This window comes from Schistocerca nitens, chromosome 1, assembly GCF_023898315.1.
Source record: "Schistocerca nitens isolate TAMUIC-IGC-003100 chromosome 1, iqSchNite1.1, whole genome shotgun sequence".
NCBI classification, from domain to species: Eukaryota; Metazoa; Arthropoda; class Insecta; order Orthoptera; family Acrididae; genus Schistocerca; species Schistocerca nitens.
In genome coordinates this window covers 672775853-672797006 of record NC_064614.1, presented here as the reverse complement: position 1 = coordinate 672797006, position 21154 = coordinate 672775853, and the positions used below count along the sequence as shown (strand labels likewise).

Here is a 21154-nt window from a genome sequence, read left to right as displayed (position 1 = left end):
TAACTTTGTAGCTATACTACTAAAGTAAGAATTAACAAAGTTTGCTAGTTCTTTTGGGGTACTTGTTAGGTTTTCTTTGTTCCTGATTTGGGTGTTTATTTGCCTATGTGTTGCTGTTCCTGTCTCTTGTTTCACTATAGTCCATGTAGCTTTACTTTTATTTTTAGCTAGATTTATTAGTCTATCATTGGCCTTTTTTTTGCAACATTGAGCACCTTCCTATAGATTTTTTTGTAGTTTCTGTAGTAATGAAGAAAATCTGGATCACTGTTGTTGTTTTTTATAGAGTTTAGGTATTTAAAAGTTTGGGCAGATTTTCTAATTCCTGTGGTAATCCACTTATTTTTGGTGGATGTTCCAGTAGAACTTAGTGCTTTGGGGAAGGCTTCTTCGAATATTATCTTAAACTCCGACATGAATTTGGAGAATTTCTGATTCACATTATTTTCTGAATATACTTCTTCCCATCTTTCATGTCTTAATTGTAAGCAAAATTTTTGTATTGCTGCGTCTGAGTAGACTCTTTTAAACATGTGGAGGTTTACTGGTTTTTCTACAGAAGCTTTTACTTTTATGATTTGGCATAAATGATCTGATAGTCCAAGATTTTTGACAGTTATGACACAGTTTTCCCCACCTATATCTGTAGCTACATGGTCAATGGTAGATGTTGAGTGTTTGGTTATTCTTGTTGCACAATTAACTAAAGAGGACATGCCAAAACTATTCAGAATATTCAGAAAAGTGTTACTGGTTTCATCTGCCTTAGCTGTGTTAATGTTTAAGTCACCACACAAGAGTATATTACTTTTCAGGGATGACACTTGTTCTAGGCTTTGCATAAGTTTTGAAAAGAATGTTTCTAAATCACCACTGGGAGAATGGTATACACATAGTACAATTAGTTTTTTGGGCATATCTACAGCTGGTATCTCTACTGCTGACACTTCAAAATGCTTGTCTACACTTAGTAGGATAATATCATTCCTGACTTTAAATGAAATACCACTCTTAACAAAAATACATGATCCTCCACCTTTCATTGAGTTTCTGCAATAAGAACAAGCTAGTACATATGAGGGCAAATTTATGTATTGAATTTCATTGACTTTGCACCAGTGCTCTGTGATGCAGATAACTGGACTGTCTAAGGATTGTAACTCAACTTCTAGCTGTTGCACTTTGCTTTTTATACTCTGAATGTTTTGGTGAAGCACTGTTAGAGATTTAATGTTACTTATCTTGGAGGTTTCTTTTTCATCATGCTTGTGACTAAAAAATCTTGCAGATGGGAGGGAGGCACTCTCTTCCGTCTGCTTGTTGCTCCATGTGAGGTTGTGTACTTTTCTGCCACTGCTGATGTTGGAACTGCTGCTGCTCCTGTTGACTGTACTGCTTCTGTTGATTGTGCTGCTGCTGATGGTGCTGTGTCTGCTGTTTCTGGTACTGCTGCTTTTAGTGACACTGGTGGCAGTTGTGCTGGTGTTTCTGCCTCTATTTTTGTTGATGTTACTCTTTCTTCTACTAGTGTTGAGTTTTCATCGTTTTTGCTATTGGGATAGCCTGGGATGGCGGCTAATTCTGCTGTAACCTCCTTTGAATGTGTGTTTTGGTCACCATTGCTTTCTGCATGAAAGTCCAGTGGCATAACAGTTTCAGTTAAAAAGTCGTCTTGCATGTTGAGTTTGTCTAAAGTTTCACTGATTTTTTCACTGAGCAGTCTTTTGCCTCTTCTGTTTAGGTGCATTCCATGATTTGTGTAGCTGCATCTCTGAAGAAAATTCACACTGAGAAAATAGGCATTTGAGTAGGCTTTACAGATTTTCTGGAATTGCCTGTTTGCTTTTTTAATTTCTAAATTTACGCAAGAATTAGGTATGAGATCATGCCTATGAGGTATTCCTGTTACTATCACTGTGTCCTTTTCGGTAGCATGAAGAGTTTTCTTTAGGTTGCGGACTGCAGTTGCCAGTTCATTCCTATACACATCGTTTGCGCCCGCAATCAGTACAATGTGCCGATTTTTGTTTTGTAATCTGTCTTGCTCAATGTTTTTAGCTACTTCCTGTATAGGAGCCCCTGGTTTAACATATCCACACGCTATCACATTGTGTTCAGCACGCAATATTTCTGCAAGATTTCGTCCATGGTTATCAGAGTAAACTGTTACTTTTGTACGTTTATAACACTTTTTCGTCTTCGTTCTTCCGATAATGCATTTATCAATTTTGAATTTGTTCACTTCACACGTTTCTTCCGCTAGGCCTACTGTGTTTACATCAGTCTGTACAGTTGTGTAACAGTCTTGTGTTTCATTGCACTCAGAAATTGTGTTTATGCACTTTTCTTGTGAATGTTTGTTTAGTTCACACGTTTCGCGGCCTATCGTGTTTGTGCCTGGATACAAGGGTAAAACAAAGTGTAGAGGTGTAGATAGAGAGATGTTGAATGAAATGCATTTGGCTGTCAAGAGAGCAATGCATGTTGCCTTCATTGACTGCTGTAGCAGAATATTGTCAAGCAATCTTTCACAGACCCCAAAGAAATTCTATGTAAAGACTGTTAGTGGCACCAAAGTTAGTGTACAGTCCCTAGTGAGGGAGATAAGAACTGAAATTGAAGGTAGTGTAGCAAAAGCTGAAAGTTTAACTGCATTTTCAAATGTTCCTTTACAAAGGAACCCAGGAGAACTGCCCCAATTCAATCCTTGTTTCACTGAAAAGATGAATGAAATAAGTGTTAGTGTCAGTGGTGTCGAAAAAACAGTTGAAATCGTTAAAATTGAACAAAGCTCTAGGCCCCGATGGAAACCCGATCAGACTCTGTACCAAATTTTGGCTGAGTTAGCTCTTCTTCTAAATATAATCTAGTGTACATTCCTTGGGGGAAAAAAAAGGACACAGGTTACACACTTCTACAAGAAGGGCAGTAGAGGTGATCCACAAAACTACTGTCCAATATCCTTGACATCGATTTGATGTAGAATCTTATAACATATTCTGAGTTCAAACGTAATAATGTATCTTGAACAGAATGGCCTTTTCAATGCCAACCAACATGGATTTCGAAAACATCAAACATGTGAAACCTTTCACGCACTTTTCTCACATGACATACCCAAAGCTTTGGAACAAAGCAGCCATGTAGGTGCTGTATTTCTTGAGTTCTGAAAAGCATTTGACTCAGTACTGCACCTATGCTTATTGTCAAAAGTACGATTATATGGAGAATGAAGGGAAACTTGTGACTGGATTGAGGACTATTTGGTAGGGAGGACACAGCATGTTATCTTGCATAGAGAATCATAGTCAGATGTAGAAGTAACTTCAGGATTGCTCCAGGGAAGTGTGTTAGTACCCTTGCTGTTCATATTGTATATTAGTGACCTTGCAGACAATATTAATAGTAAAAGCAGGCTTTTTGCATATTATGCAGTTATCTATTATGAAGTACTACCTGAAAAAAAGCTGATAAATATTCAGTAAATATGTATATAAAAAATCTATTCACCATGCAGTGGCTGGAGAACACACACACAAAAGGGTTTAACTTTTACAAGCTTTTGGAGCCAGGGGCAGAAAAGTTGAAGGGTAAGGAAGATCTTGGCCAATCTCCTTAACATCCCACAGCCTTCACCACTGCGTCCCACACCAGTAATAACTCATAATCACAAGATCCAGTCACAACAGCACAGTGTTCTCAACCTATTGTCCAAAGTGCTCTCCCTCCCTTAATTATCTGTATTATCCAAGGGCCTAACTTTCAGCCCTAAGCCTGCATTTAACCCCTTACTGCATGATTTTTTTTTATTTTTCTGAAAAAAAATGTTACATGTTATGTTCGATGTTCTGATTTCATAAAAAATGCTTAAAAAATTCTAAATCTTATGTAGGGGCAGTTAATTTAGAATTAAGCGTTTGTGCCATATATGGGACAGCATGCAGTAATGACTAATACCATGTGATACCAGTTTTGGGATTGATGATGCACAATGTGGAAAATACACTGTAAGATACGTACATGGACTAGCAGAACTGTATTTATGTACAACAATTACACTTTCTATTCATTACAATACACATATTTTAAGAAAATAACACACATTCTGTTTCCATTTTTCTCTATTCATTATGAAACTTGATGAAGCAATTTCTCTTCTTATTCAAGCACAATGTTGTACTGCACTTCATACACGCTATATAGGATTTTCCCTTGCATTCTGGATACTTGCAACGACCACGGTTTTCCAGCCAGATAGGCATGTGATGTATCCCATCCAGTCGCACCTGACACTGTGGAAGCTCTGCTGTAGGGCCTCTCTTCTTCTTGCAGTCAAGCTGTTTTTGTATTTCATTGCTTCGCCTACCACGTTTCTTGGATAAGGATTTCCCAATTTTACAGAGGGCCTCTGCAACTGCGACCTTGAAATCAACAATGGGAATGTAGTCCGTATTTCTTCTTCTCCATAACAGCCAGCTGTTAACACAAGCCAAGTCAACTAGATGAAAGAATATCTTCAAGTACCATTTCTTTGATCTGATTTGAATTCTATAATATCCCAGCATAGAATCTAATAGATCGACACCCCCCATGTCGTCATTGTAGATCATCACAGAGTGTGGACAAGGTACCATTTTATATTCTTTTTCCTCCCTGAAAAGCCTCTTGATCTCGCCTTCTGGTTTGCATCCAACGTAAGTTGACAAAGTGTTGACTACTTATTATCAAACCAGGAGACTACTGACAGTTGCACACCGTCTACTGTTGCTATCTTTTCCTCCATGCTGCCTCGACCATTCATCTTCATTGCTGCCTCCTTAGGTAAAATGCAAACACGTACTCAATTGGACCAGACTGCATGTTGTGCCATATCCGTCACAGACCTATTTTTCAATATTATATGTATTCTAATGAACAAATATATAAACTTACCTCTTTATAATTATCCACAGATGTCCTTTTTCCTCTGCAAATAATATAAACACTGAAATCAATCGTTTACTGTACCTGATTGCAACTGTTTGTGTGACCAAACTTGGATGTAAACAGCTAGCAACACAAAGCAAAGATTCATAACACATAATTCCTTACTCTCCCAACAGATGGCATACACTACTTGCACAGCTGCTCTTGACTGTGTGCCATATCTGTCCCAACATGCAGTTTGGAAATATATTCTCAGATATGCACATTATGCGGTAAGGGGTTAACATTGCTGCTTTGGTGAAGGACCTAATGTCAACTGGAAATATCACTTTGCAACCCAATCCCAAAACCTTTCCAACAGCAAACCTGACTTTGGCCCCTGCCTTGAACAGTTCCAACCACGATCCCAACTTCACGCACCACCACTACCTCAGAATCATCCCTTCACAAGCTTTCCAAGAATTCCTCACCCCCAGCATTGGTTCACAACCTTTTCCTCAGGTCCCTACAACATGACCCTAACCTGCCCTCTGCAGATTCCAGGCTCTACATTCCCTGAAAGCTGATGACTCCATCATTATCCTCCCAGCAGACAAAGGATCTACCACTGTGATACTTGAACAACAGGAGTATGTTAGTGAAGTTCTACACCAGCTGTCTGACACCTCTACATGCAGCATCTGCCATCAAGATCCAGCCCCTGTGATTCAAACTGACCTGCAGTCCCTCCTAAAAACCTCGGGCACCTCACAAGGACTTAAACTTTAGTCCATAGAACTTCTTACACCAACCAAAGCATGCACCCCCCACCCCTCCTTTTACCTTCTTCCTAAGATCCATAAACCCAATCATTCTGGCCATCCTACAGTTACTGGATTCAAAACACCCACCAAACATATATCTGCCTTAGTTAATCAACACTGCAACCCACAGTACAAAGACTTCCCTCTTATATCAAAGATACTAACCATTTCCTACATCATCTGAAATCCGTGCCTGTCCCACTCCCACCACACATCTTGCTTGTCACCATTAATGCAACCTCTCTCTATACCAACATCCCCCACATACATGGTCTGTCTGCTGGAGAAGATTTCCTCAGGCAGTGCCCATCTGATTCCAAACCTATGGCATCATTCCTACTCATCTTAATCAACTTCATACTTACCAACAACTACTTCACCTTTGAGGAGCAGGTCAGGGGTACGGCCATGGGAACCAGGATGGCTCCTTCCTATGCCAACCTTCTCATCGGTCGCTTCAGCCCCTGGTTTGGCTTAGATACATTGAAGACATCCTTGCTGCATGGACTCATAGTGAGATTGACCTGTTAAAATTCCTGGAATCTCTAAATACCTTATCCCAATTAAATTTCACATGGTCTTATTCCAAAGCTCATGCCACTTTCCTTGATGTTTATCTCATCCTCACTGAAGGCCAGCTACACACTTCCATCCACATCAAACCTACTAACAAACAACAGTACTTACATTTTGACAATTGCCATCCTTTCCGTGTCAAATGTTCCCTCCCGTACAGCCTTGGCACTCAAGGCAAATGTCTTTGTTCGGATGCGTACTCTTTACAGCAGTACACCACCACCCTCACTTCAGCCTTCACTGGACATAATATCCCAACAGCCTAGTTCAAAAGCAGATTTCCTTGGCCATCACATCCAAACCTGGTACTGTTGGTCCCTCCAAAACACAACTTCAAAGCACACAGGTACTTCAACAAGGCCATGACTTCCTAAAATCATGCTCTGAAATGAAATCCATTCTGTTTGAGATTTTGCCCACCATGCCTAGAATAGCTTTTTGTCACTCTCCCAATCTCCACAATATCCTTGTCAGACCCTATGCTCCTTCTGCACCCATCTCCCTGCCCTATGGCTCCTACTCCTGTGACTGTCCCCACTGCAAGACTTGACCTATGCACCCTCCTACCATTATCTATTCCAGCCCTGTAGCTGGCAAAACATATACTATCAAAGGGAGAGCCACCTGTGAAATGACACATCGTATATCAGCTGTTATATGAACACTGTTTGGCCTTTCACATCAACATGACTACCACTGAATTATCATTTAGGATGAATGGGCATAGGCAGAGGGTGTATTGTGGCAATATGCAATATCCTGTTGCAGAGCATGCTCTACAACAGGACAATTGTAACCTTGGTGCCTTTTTCACCAAATGCGCCGTCTGGATTCCTCCCTCAGACACCAGTTTCTCAGAACTCAGCAGTTGGGAACTAGCACTACAACATGTCCTTGGTTCTCTCCACCCACCTGGCCTTAATTTACATTAATTGCTTCTGTCTCAGCATTTCTTCTCAATAACTACTACTTTCTTCATTATATTTTAGTTTTCTTCATCTTTTGTGTCTGACTTGTCTATTTTTCGCTGTCCCCCCTCCCACCTCTGTTACATACAATGCACTTAGCTTTTCACTCCTATTAACTTGTGCACAATGTTTCAGTAGTAATCTCTGTCTTGTGTATAACTTGTCTTCCTCCTTTAAGCTCTCAGGTTTTCAAATCTCATCCCCAACAGTCCCCAACAATCAGTCTTTCATTCTCATCCTGTCTGGTAAGTTTCTCCTGACCCAGAGTTATGGGTGACTTATCTGAACTGTTCCCCGTTCCCTAAATCTCCCAAATCCTTTCCCTTGCCCCTCTTCCTTCCCATTCAACTCTTCTGCCAGAAAAAGGAGCTGCTGGCTCCAAAAGTTTGTAAAAGTTAAACTCTTTTGTGTGTGTATGTGTTTTTTTTTTTTGTTTTTTTTTTTTCTGGTTTTTAGGGCGCACAACTTCAACAGTCATTAGCGCCCAGTATGTGTGTGTGTTCCCCTGCCACTGCTTGGAGAGTAAATTTTTTTATCTATCCATTTACATTATATTATCAATATTGATTAATTTACATTGTCATGCATAAATATTCAGTCAGAGCTTGATAAGATTTCGATGTGGTGCAGAGATTGGCAACTTCCTCTAAATGTTCAGAAATGTAAAATTTTGTACTTCACACAATGAAAAAATGCAGTATCCTGTGGATATAATATCAGTGAGTCACTGTTGGAATAGGCCAACTCATACAAATAACTGGGTATAACCCTTTGTGGGAATATGAAATGGAATGATCACATGAGTTCAGTCATGGGTAAAGCAGGTGATAGACTTCAGTTTATTGGTAGAATACTGGAGAAATGCAATCAGTTTACAAAGGAGATTGCTTACAAATCACTTGTGCAACTGGTTCTAGGATATTGCTCAAGTGTGTGGAACCCATACCAGACAGGTTGTTTAATCTATGGGAGAGTGTCGCAGAGATACTGAAGGAACTGACCTGCAAGACTCTCGAAGATAGGTGTAAACTATCCTGAGAAAGTATATTAAAGAAGTTTCAAGAACTGTCTTTAAATGGTTACTCTAGGAATATACTACAACCACACACATATTGCTCACATAAGGATCATGAGGATAAGATTAGAATAATTACTGCACACATAGAGGCATTCAAACAATCATTCTCCCACACTCCATAGACGAATGGAACAGGAAGAAACCCTAATAACTGGTACAATGGGACCTACCCTTCGTTATGCACCTCATGGTGGTTTGCAGAGTATAGATGTAGATGTAGAATAACTTTCTCCACCCCTGCAACAACAAGCTTAGGCAACTGTGAAAAACATTTAGCAGCAAAATTGTAAAGAAGTTATTTAAAATGGGTTGTATTATTTAAGGAAGAAATCTCCAAAGAAGGAAAATATTGAGTTCAGAGTAGAAAGATAGGTTGCAGCATGTCCAAAATTTAGGATGGTAGACACCACACATGTACTACTATTAACTACACACACATACACAAAAAGGACAATTTGGTAGAAATAAAAAAACTGATTAGTGTATCAACAAAGAATGTTGATAACAAGGCTAGAAGAAAGCCACCGAACTGCTGACAAACTCATTTATCACTTTCTTGAAGTCAAGTTTATCAGTCAGATCATTTTCTATTGCATTGAAACCTTCCAAAATACTACCCCACAATGCAGCCATGAATGTGGTATCTATAGAGGTAAGCTTTTGAGGTATGCCTGTTGCTTCTGATTTAATCACAGCTCTCTCAATTTTCTCTTTAGAAATGCACTTAAGAGCTTTATCGACAGCTTCCCAATTAGCATTCATGCTTTTTCAGACATCTTCTCAAGTTGACCATCTGATGCGTCCATGCCTAGCCAAACAAAAATGACTCAGAGGCAGTGTTGCCCATTGCATGATGCGCATCTCTCTTTCTGTCTACCTATGATTTCTTTCTCAATTATAAGAACTCCTGCAACCATCGTTGTTCCACCCCCAGCCCCCTCAAAAATTTGCTGCCGCTAAGAATTTGCCACCCTGAGCCCCAACATCTGTAATAACAGTCAGGCTAATAAATATAGCTTGTTACTTTAGTGTAGGTTGCAAGCCTGGTAACAAAATCTCAATAATAGTCACAGTAGGGTCATTTAAGCTTATCGAGATTGTTCTCCATTGTTTCTACATACTACAAACTTGCTGTTATCGTTCTAGAATTTTATTAGGAGTTTCTAACTATACTTAGTCATTTGCAGTATTCCCTGTTCACAGCGTGTGGTCTATGATAATCATGAAAGGTTACACACAGTTTTAAAAGCATTTTTCAGTGCTGTGTTCACTAAAAGCAAGGATCTGTTACCTAGTGGATACATACATTTCCTAGCTTGTTTTCGTTGTTTTAAAATCATATTAATAAGACCCATGTTGGTAGAATTCTAGGTGTATGCTTTCTCTTTATGCATTTTCAAGTGACAGATCACATCAGCATGTATGTCATTCAATTTCACTGTTTTGTGGAGAATAAGCAGTGGGTCTTCAGTTTTATTTAAAATACTTGTCACAGCCTGACTATAATTTTTATATTTTAATGACCACCCTGTAAATTTCTAACCTACATTCTACATTTTGATTTGCCTTCAGAGAATTTTCCATTCATTTAGTTCACAGCTACACATTTCCTTTATTGTAGGATAGGCCTACAGCAAATGTTGAAAACTCCAAAAATTGGGCAGATACTGCCATGACTGTGTGTAATTTTTTTTTTTTTTTTTTTTTAGATAAGCTGTCCAATCTACTTATTTCTCCAGCTGTTATTTAGTATCGGTCCCAACACACTTGACCAATGATTTAGTCTATGTGATAATTTTATTTCATAACCTTCTGAATTGTTACACCAAGGTATTTGTATGAGTTGGCTAATTCCAAATGTACCTGATTGATTACTATAATTGTTCATTCATAAAACAATACAAACTGTATGGATGTCATCAATTGTTGATACAATATTTATTTTTAAATAAATAATACATAAATTCTTAGTTTCTACATTTCTAATAGTTAGTCTTACAATATATGTAATTATGTCATACATTGTTTCTTAATGTATGGTTTAATTATGATGTTTAGTGGATATCTACAGTTATTTTAAATTTTCATTTACAGTTAACACCTTTTACTTAAATATGTTTTTAGCCTTTGATTAAAGATGTGAAGTTCATTTACACCATTAATTTCCTGTGGCAGCCTGTTGTACAATTTTAGGCTATTACGTAGTATACTATTCTTTATTTTTGACTTGTTTTTTCTGTTTATGTATAGGTATCGACTGGATCTAGTTTCATGGTCATGTACTGAACTTTTTGTAGCACACAGATGAATATTTTTTCTTAAGTAGATTATACCCTGGAAGATGTATTCACATGAAAGAGTCAGAATTTCTATCTTGCTGAATACGTCAGTACTGTGGACCCTATTGCAGCCCCATTGATATTGTAGTTATTTTTTTCATTTATTTTGCTGTCGTCATACTGAGATCCTGCTGTTGTCCTTTTACAGAGAATTTAAATCTTATCCTTCGTTTAGATACAAAGAACAGTCTTTGTCTGATGTTTCAGAATATATTTGTCCTGTTTGCTGCACTGGGAAAATGGAGATGGTTGTAAACATAAATCAGCATATTAACAGTGACTTTCTTGTGCAGATAAACTCACATGTGACTGAAAGTGTAGAAGTCACTGTGTTGAAACAAACAAATGAGGAAGAAAATGTTCCAAGTCCACTCAATTTGCATAACACTGGCAGCTGTAGAGGTAAAATCAAGATTATGTTTTAGTGTGTTAAGAGTGAAAATGAACATTAAATTTGTCAAAACTGGTATACGCTATAAAACTAAAATGCTATTCATTTTAATAAAATGCAATTTATGTAATTTTTATCTTTCAGAAAACAAAACACCTGAAGAAAGACAAAATGGAACAGATTTGTTGTACTGTGGGACACACAACAATAATTATGCATCAAAAAGAAGTGACAATTACAGACTGTCACGTAAATATCCAAATGATACACTTAGTAATGGTCGCACTAATTTTGGCAGTTTCGTTCGGCCTACCAAAGTACAAAATAGAAGGAAGGTTTCACAACATCTTACCTGTAATATCTGTGGAAAATATTTTGCTACCAGACCGGGATTGTACTTACATCGCCGAAAGCATAAAGAAGGATATCAGTTTGAATGTGATACGTGTTCTAGAAAATTTATGGATAAGCAAACATTAAAAGAACATCTCCTAACTCACATGATAGTTAAACCTTACCTCTGTCAAACTTGTGGCAAGCATTTCAGTAGACATTCTAGACTCAAAAAACATTTAATGAAACACAGTCTTGAAACGGTAAGACCTAAACATTACTTTACATGCAGTTTTTGTGAAGAAGTGTTTATAAGTGAAGAAATAGCATTGAAGCATGCTAAAATTGGACATGGGAATGTTACAGAATTACATTTCAGTCATGGTTTGATTGATAGAGTTTTTCTTTGCGAGTATTGTGAACGTTGCTTTGTTAGTCACCAAGCATTAAACTGTCACCGAGAAAGTCATGCACCACTGTACGTGTTTTCCTGTATAGTGTGCAGGTCAACATTTCCAACATTTTCAAGACTTCAGACTCACAAAATAGCCCATTCTTCAGAAAATGCCACAGACGGCTTTGAGGTGCCCAGTTATTACGCTTGTACTGCTTGTGATAAGTCATATCTGCATTGGACAAACCTGACAGTGCACTGGAAACTACAGCATGATAAAATCAAATATATGTATCATTGTAAGGTAAATATAAAATTGCTTCTAATACACAACAGAGTATATTATACATTTTTAATGTCAAATCCCATCATTCCTGTAAGATGTTTCTTTATTTTGCCAGTTGTTTATCTGATGCTCAAGGTGTTTAGCAAACTGCATTTGTTGTGCATCATTAGTACTTGAATAATGCTAAGTGGTGTATTACTTAATACTAATGAACTATAAACTTCTAATTACTACAGTAAATGACGGCGCTGATAATCTCGCCACTGAGTGCCCCTAAACCACAACCACTATTATGGCAAAAAGTTTTCATTAAGGTTCTTATTGCTACTAAAAGTACTTTGTCATAGAACTCATGTAATAATGTTGATATAAACCAAAAATCTTCACATATTTCTCTTATTTCAACGTAAAGATACCCAAAATTTCATATGAATAGTACACCTAAATAATTATAGAACATTATTAGTGTTTGGAATGAAGGCTTAATTTAAAGAATTACAAATTGTGGTATGGAGCAGCAACAATTGTGAGATTGATAGTGTGTGGCTTACTTGTTGATGGAGACATGAGTGATAAGCAAGACGTGGAATTATATGCTAGCTTTAAGATTGGTCCTTTTGTAAGAGAGTACTTGCAGGACATGCCTCATACTGTTGTACTACGATGAAGCAAATGTTTTGAGGTGTTAGAAGTGGAAATCTAGACTGGAGAGAGAAGACTGGCAACAATTTCTACAGAAAAAATTCTAAGCACTGTGAAAGATATAACAATCATGTAAATTGTGGTACAGTCAAAAGTGAGGAAAGGGTGATAGCAACAGTGTTGGGGAAGAGGCATACAACAGAAGAGGAGGTCAGAGAACAAATTGTAATAAACTGTGTTAAAAATAAAGTTGTATTATTGAGTGGGTGATTATTGCAATGAGCACAGTTGAGAACAAGAGGACTTTTTTATAACTGTGGCATATAAATAAATAATGAGTCACACACTGAAAAACTGATTTAGAAGTAATCGATAAAATGAATATGGCATTCATGCAAAATCAGTACAAAAGTTGTGGAATGACTACACAAACACAAAAAACTATACAGATTTCTCATCCTGTATGTGTTTTTTTTTTCCTACATTAGTAGGTTTAACCCTAAGACGCCTAAGGGGGGGATTCGTTGAACCCACAATTCTTTTATGTCGCCTGCTTTTGCCCAAGTAACTTTCATACTACATATTCCATTTGAGTTACTGTTTGTTGGCTATTTTATGAAACGTTAGAGTCAATATATTTTATAGAAAATTCCTGCTTTGAAAGAAAAAATAAATAAACTTATTATGGGTCCAACAACCCCCCCCCCCTCCCCGAGGCTACCATGCTATAGAAAATTTCCCTTAGTAGGATTTCGTATTTCTCATGTCTACAACAATGCAAGTTAGTTTCTTGTTGGTTGGTATTCTTGATATTCACAACAATCGGTTTACTTTCAGAGGAAGTGATTGTTGATGTTAGTCAGCTGTTATTTATCTTATACACTTGCAGTGAGTTAGTGCAGTTCCCAATACGTAGGCCTCCAGTAACTTTGGTGTCCTACACAGCAAAAACGAAACCAAGTAAAAACTTACTGATGTTGTCAACAATGCACCAAGATAAAGGCACTGTTGGAGGAGAGAAGAATAAAACCGAGATAAATGCATATTATAATTCCACTAAAGGTGGAATTGATACCATTGATCAAATGGCGCGTATGTACACCTGCAAGAGGGGAACAAAGAGATGGCCTCTATCTGTATTTTACTCTCTCATCAACATTTGTGCTATCAATGCAACCACCATATTCATCCAGCAACATCCAAGATGGAATGAAAAGAAACACAACAAACGGAAACTTTATCTTCTGCAAGTTGGGATGGAACTCGTGAAATTGCAGGTAGAAGAAAGAAGTGCCAATGCAAGAGGGTTATCTAACCAAATTGTTCAATCAATGGAGACTATTCTACAAAAGAAAATCAAAGAAGTGACAACTGAAGCACGTCAGCCTCCTGCAGGGAAAGGTCGGTGCCATATTTGTGTAAGAAAAGCTAAAACAAAGAAGCAGAAGTACAACAATCTAAGTAAACCAAAACAGTATTGTGGACAGTGTCATAAACATATGTGTAACACAAACTCAGAAAAAATTGTGAAGTGTGTCTCTTGCCTTGAAGTTGAGGACTCAGAGTAGTCTATTGTATATGAACACATCTGTATTTTGTATTGTAATGTGACAATTTTTTATTCACTCAATTCAATATTTATAACAATAAACAACATTTATAAACTGGTGCCTTAGTTAAAATACATAAACCATTTTGAAAGTTGTAATTTTTCGTCAGTAAACTTATTTAATACCTGTGGGCTCGCCGAACCCCCCCTTAGGCATCCAAGTTAAAAAAAAAAAAGGCTTGGGCGTCCTAGGGTTAAGAACAGAACAATACAAAATTTGAAGAAAATGAAATTTTCTTTATAAAACAGCTTTAACATAAATAATGATACAAGTGCCATCATGCCCATTTGCAAACATTTCACAAGATTCTTGTAAAATCACTTATTCTCCTCTTTCACAAATGGAACAATTTTAGCTAATCCTTTCTCTTTCCCTCCGACAACCGATATTCATCATTTAGTGTTTCCATTGCACCTGCTGAAGAGCAGGAGGCTTCATGTTCCTCTTTGGGATGTAATGTTTCTTGAACTCTTCAACTGCATTAAGAGTTGACTGAGCTTGCACTACCCCCCGTCATTCAGCAGTCAGTCTGATCCACTGTGGATCTGAAATAGGTACACTGGTGAAATTCATATATTTTTTAGCAGCTGACTTAAAAGTTGTAAAAATCTGTTCCTTGCATAACAGTTACTATGAATGGTGTTGTGTATGATGAAGTGAACTAAATCTTTTGGAACTTCACACACAGTTGGCCTCTTTTGTTTATCAATGTGAACAAAATCATGATCGTAAGACATAAAAGAATGCCCTTCACCAAAAACTTTTGTTCTACTTCTGTAAAGCAGTGGTTCCCAACCTTTCTTAGACTGTTAGCTATGAGTGCAATGAGACATCAGCTAGTACCTCTGCCCCCCCTCCCACAAATAGCACCTAACTAAACTGTGGAATGAAAGACTTTTCTTGGAACACTTTTATTTTTAAAATGATGAAAGTTAAATGAACTCTTCTCAGATAAGAAAGCAAACTGTCCACAGTTAGGATAGACACTTGTTATAAAACATACTTCCCCTGCATTACTCCTCTCCATTGCAGCACTGTCTTGACCAGCACACTGCAAACCCATTTAAAATCAAAGAGGTTCAGCTGTGTGCACTATATTTACTGTTTGTAAATAACTTGATTGCTGCAATCCTTACTCCTGAACTGGCTGAAATTGGACAATTTCAGGCTGTTAATGCTTTGTGTCTAACCACTATAATAATAATAATAACACTATGTACAGCACTATAGTAGCCCTTATGCAGTTACTGCTGTGTCTACTGTCAATCAATTCATTTATCTGTCTTGAAGAGAGTAATGAAGCAATTTCTGGATTACTGAAATTACTATCTACAACTTGGAGAAGACATTTTCTTGTGATATTTATCATTTGTCATGTATACGTCTCACTTTTATCATCAGAAGTGTACGGGATAAAGCACAACATATATGTGTAGTGGGTGGACTATGTGAGGAACCTGCAACCTCTACTGCATTAATGCTACTCATTGAGAAAAAGTAATTATTGATAACCAACATAATAAATATTAGAGTCTTACAAAATTATGATAATGGTAATGACCTTTTGAAAATAATTTAGTTTTGTGACTGAAACGGAGTTGAATCGTTTAGTTTTTACCCCACAGAAAATTTCATTTTACCCCTCCGGAGGTAATTAACACAAGGTTGAGAACCACTGCCATAAAGTAACCCTTTGCTATTAGGTAAACCCACAGAAATGTCATCATCCTTGTTTTTTATTGTGCCCACAGCAGATGTCACTCCACCCTACTACCTTCATTTTACAAGTAAGTTTCGGTGTAAAGGCTCTGTGCACACAAGAAGCAATTTCATTCTCAGCCACATATGGTCTCATGTGAGAAACATGACCAGTTTGATTATCACCAAGATGAATGCAACAAGTGTAATTTGAGAGCTACTGTTAGTAGTACATTTCACTGTACCTTAATGAAGGAAGAGAAATCACTTTTTGTTAACTCATTCCACTTGTATACATTCTTCCAAGTTAGGCTCTTGACTCTTGATTGTGTCAGCTTTCATGGACTCTGTAGCTTTGTTTGCTTTTCAGCTATGGATTTATAGCTGCAGTTTATTATCTTTATTATTGGGATCACACCTCTATTTTACTCTAGCAGGTCACAAGTAGGACACGTATCACTTGAAAAATGATGAAATTTGTCTTTAAAGACTTTAGTATAGAAGCGATATGTGATTATATTGTTTCCATGTTGCTTGTGGAATTCCTGAATAAACGAAAAACAAAACAATCAGAGATTAATTAAGTAGTCTTTGTCAGCTGTTTTCCCTGGAATAACAACTTTCTTGCCTTGGTATTGCATTAATATGATCAACAACCAGTTTTACATCATCTTGTGTACATTTCCGATGTTTTGTGTTATATCCTCACTTTTATTCGTAGACAGTCTCACCACTTGCAATCACACCACTCTGCTTCAACCATGTTAATGTCTGAACTCTTCTTTTGGTCAAACTGAGAACCTCCCAAAATCTTCCTTCACATACTCTTATTATATCTCCCTCACCATAAGGCAATGTGTAGCTCATAGTTACTTCTTTCTTCTCTGGTATTATCAGTTGTTCAGCACCTTCCTCAGTAGACAGCTGAGTAGTTTCATTAGTACCATTATTCACTTTTGATATTTGCCTCTTCACTTAGCAAACATGCATTTGAGACAATTCATTTATGTACTTTGCTTTACTGTATCTTCTAGTCAGCAGAAACCATCAAACAACTTTCAGCTCATATGCAAGCTGCCTGTATTTAAACTGACATTTACATGAAACCTGAAAGAGGTTCCATGTAATTAGTTAACATTAACCTCATAATCAGAACAATTATTTTTGTCAGTACAAAATTCATTTCAATAATAAATTAAACAGATTAAAATGCTAGAACATTACTTATGTTGATCCCAAGTCTTATAACAAATTTTAAAACAATAGTCGAAGCCTACCAGGTTCTTGGGTGCATCTTTAGCTGGATCCACAGTATTGTCTTTTTGAGTATATTCCTTTCCTTCACTGTGTAGTTTCTTCATTTCACATTTAGCACTACCTTCACTTCTCCTCCTCTGTTTTGGTGCAATTTTCCTTTCTGTTTTGCAGTACTGTGTATTATGTACCCATAATAATTACTTTGGCAATGTGTGGTTGTTGCAAACAAACCACAGAGCTACTTCAATCGTCAGCAGTTCACACAAGTGTGTGCCAAGACACTAACGGAGAACAAAGTGTTGGTGCATGACTCATTATTTGAACATCAAAGTTGGTGGAAGACATGAGTACCATCTTGTGACAACTGTTTACATTGTGTCCCACTGTTCTGGTGCTTGTATATAAATATATGTTATTGGCCTTGGCTTTACAATGGAATTTCACTAACAATTCAAAATTTCATTTTTTTAGCACTTTTTTTACCTACATGCCTCAGTTATAGTAATAACAATAATTCTTGCAATAAAAACCCTTTGGCATCAAGGTTATGGTTTCATCATTAAAGTGCTGAGAAAGAAAGAGTCAAAGGATTAAAACTCTTGTGTAAATTATGTTCAACAGGCTCCATATGGTGGCAGCTAGTCAGAGAACATTTATAGGATTCTAAACAGAGGTTTCCAGTGGTCCCAAAGGAACAAGAGAAGATTTTTGTGATGACAGAAAATCTTATGAAGTATTCTTGCTCCCTGCCTTCCTGCAATGGTCATGAGCTCCATCTTCTTTAAAAATTTATCTTGTGTACTTCAGTGCGATTCCCAGAACATTTGAGGACTTATTAACATCAGAATTGATAGAGACATTAAATATTCACCTCACAACATTAATGAGATGGCAGTACCATAAAGAGGAAGAAAAATGATGTTTGAATTATGCCAGAGAAATAACACTTCCTAGATCCTTAGTCAGGAACCAGAATGTCTGGGTCTCCAAGTACTCACTTGGGAACATAAAAGAAAGTATGGGGATTTAAAAGCAAAATAGACCAAAAAAGAAACAATAAATAAGCCAAAATTGTAATTTTTATCCATCCATGAGTCTTAGGAAAAGTTTTTAAAAAAAGTTAAAGAAACAAGAAAATGACACTCTTAAATCACATCTCTGTGAACCCCAATTACGGAAAAAAGTCCATAAGGGTATAGAACAAAGAATATAGAAGAAACAGATGTGAAAGTAGCAGAGCACAGAGTACATAACAAGGAACATAAGAGCAAGAAAAATATCATAAAAAGCAAATGGGGGAGGGTGCAGTTATGTTATTTGGACCAAGGGTATACAACACTTCGGTGTTTGCATGGAAACTGTAAAAATTTACAAATGGAAGAGATGGTTTGTTGAAACAAGCTTGATGAATAAGCTAAGTTTTCCTTGCACAAAAGCTGAGAAGATTAACAAAAATGATCTATGCATATGGCACTTTGAGTGTTGCCACAGCAAATAGAAGCCACCTTCCAATCCAAATTATGGACCGTAAAATCATTAGCAAATTGAGTGGACTCTTCCCAAACATGGGGCATAGATAGTCAACAACCACAAGCATCGCACATTGATGAGTCCTCCCACTGCTTAAGGAATCAACGAATCACGGAGACTGCCTAATGTAGAGGAAAGTTAGAAGAGCTTTATTTCACCTCAGTAGCTGCCAAGAACCACAGGAGGATTAAATAAACTCCAATTTTTTATTGTCCTTCATTTTCAGCTATTTTTCAGATGACATATGGTCATGTGCCTCTGGAGTGAAGTAACTGTATGCAGGGGAGTTTATATTTCACAACAGTATTTCAGGTGCTGCATCTGCCAGTTAGTGCCCCAAATTCCCACATGCCCCAATACCCCTCAAAATGTCATCAATTTGACCAGACAGATTCAGGAATGGTGAACATCGGCTTAGGGAGCAGTGTCAGATAGTGAGGCCTTATGCTTCTGCCACTCAATCTGTTCTTCCTTCCTGACTTAGGCTTAAACAATGGCATACCTTCCGAAAATTATGCTTTAACATAACAGGTACAAAATACTTGTAGAAGGTTGCAAATTTTCATTGTTACACAATGGTTTTAGTTTCACCTTAGTGTTACCAAATTTTTATTGGTTTAGTTTATCATTCATATGTCAAGGGTAATGCACGTAATAGCATTATTACTATTGAGAAGAAAAAAAGTTTTGTATATATTTCTTCAGTCACCATGGAGGATTGAGGGCTAAATGACCATGTAGTTTTTATGTCCCTTTATAACTACAGTCATCATGTTATAGGCAAAGGATAAACACAACACAAGGTCTGGATAGTAAATGCAAGGTCTGGATTCTTAGTGATCCCAAGTGGCTTTGAAACTTAGAGGCAAATTTTTGGATGCTATTTCCAAGTATGAGTGCTCAAGCAAGTGAAATATTGGTTCAATATATTCAAAGAACCTGGCTTTGAGTCTCTGAGGGTCAATTTATGATAAAATAGACGGTGCAGAACACTCACTGACTGTCATGGTCAAAATTAAGTCTTTCAGTTACAAGAGAGGAAGATGAAAAGAGTGTCAAGAGTGGATTAAATGGGTATAAACTAATTTTCGCATTGAGAACCAAAAGCCAGTGTGCTGTATCCACAGCCAGATTCAGATCCAGGGGGAGTGCTACACAGTCCCTCCAAACAACATTTTACTAACACTTATATTTTGACATGTACTAATTTCAAATTTTTCAGCTAACTTTTGAGGAATAAAGTATTGTGACAGCTAAAGCCTCAGACATGGCAAAAAAAAAAAAAAAAATAAATAAATAAAATAAAAATTATGTGCTTCATTTAACAATGTTACTTTTCAGTTGTATTCCTTAGGGCCCAGGTTGATCGATTTGTGACTTGACTGGTTGTAGAATACCTTCTGGTCTGGAAAAGGTACACATTCATAGGCTGACCACACCTGCTGCCAGCAACAAATATGATAAGATTTGTGTTTGCTTAGATGGAATCAGCAAACCACAGAAAGTTCTACTAAGACAGGACAGATGGGAGGGATGCTCCACTAATGAAAATAATAGAAAGACTGATTTTCTTAATGTAAGGATACAGCACTCACCCTATTTATATGCTCACATAGCTGTAGTCTGCAGCAATGTGTTCACAATCTTAGAGCTGTGTGAGATACGCAAATGGTGAGCATACATTGATTTTATACCGTATAAATTATGAAGTTTTCAAAGTTGCAAAAGTTTGTCACTATTGTAGACCTTAAAACGGTTGCATGGCACTGATTATTCTCAATTTTTTGAACAAATACTTTCCATATGATGTGTTTAGCTTACATGCAAGTTCTTGAAATTTTTCTTGAAGTGATGTATTAAGCACTAATACAAGCAAATAATCCATCTTTAATGACCTTATTGTCAATGGGACATTAAACCGACCCTTTCTTCCATCTTTCCCTAAACAAATACCGAGCGAGGTGGTGCAGTGGTTAGACACTGGAATCGCATTCGGGAGGATGATGGTTCAATCCCGCGTCTGGCCATCCTGATTTAGGTTTACCGTGATTTCCCTAAATTGCTCCAGGCAAATGCCGGGATGGTTCCTTTCAAAGGGCACGGCCGACTTCCTTCCCTGTCCTTCCCTAATCCGATGAGACCAATGACCTCGCTGTCTGGTCTCCTTCCCCAACACAACCAACCTAAACAAATTATACAAAATATTTTAATGCAGTATATTATTGCTGTTATTTATAAAACTGTAGGCATCTGTGACTCATTCAAAGTAAGGGTTATGGTAAGTTATAGGTGGAAAGGGGGAGCAGGGGGCAGGTAGCAGCAT

General features: G+C 37.3%; 1 protein-coding gene across 1 annotated transcript in view; it reads left to right on the top strand.

The window, feature by feature from the left end:
• Positions 1–21154, top strand: part of LOC126194671 (zinc finger protein 501-like) — a 130208-nt gene that overhangs the window by 21662 nt on the left and 87392 nt on the right. The window contains exon 2 of the mRNA XM_049932913.1: positions 11536–11677. Coding sequence (XP_049788870.1) covers positions 11536–11677 — 142 coding nt within the window. The remainder of the gene's footprint in view (positions 1–11535; positions 11678–21154) is intronic.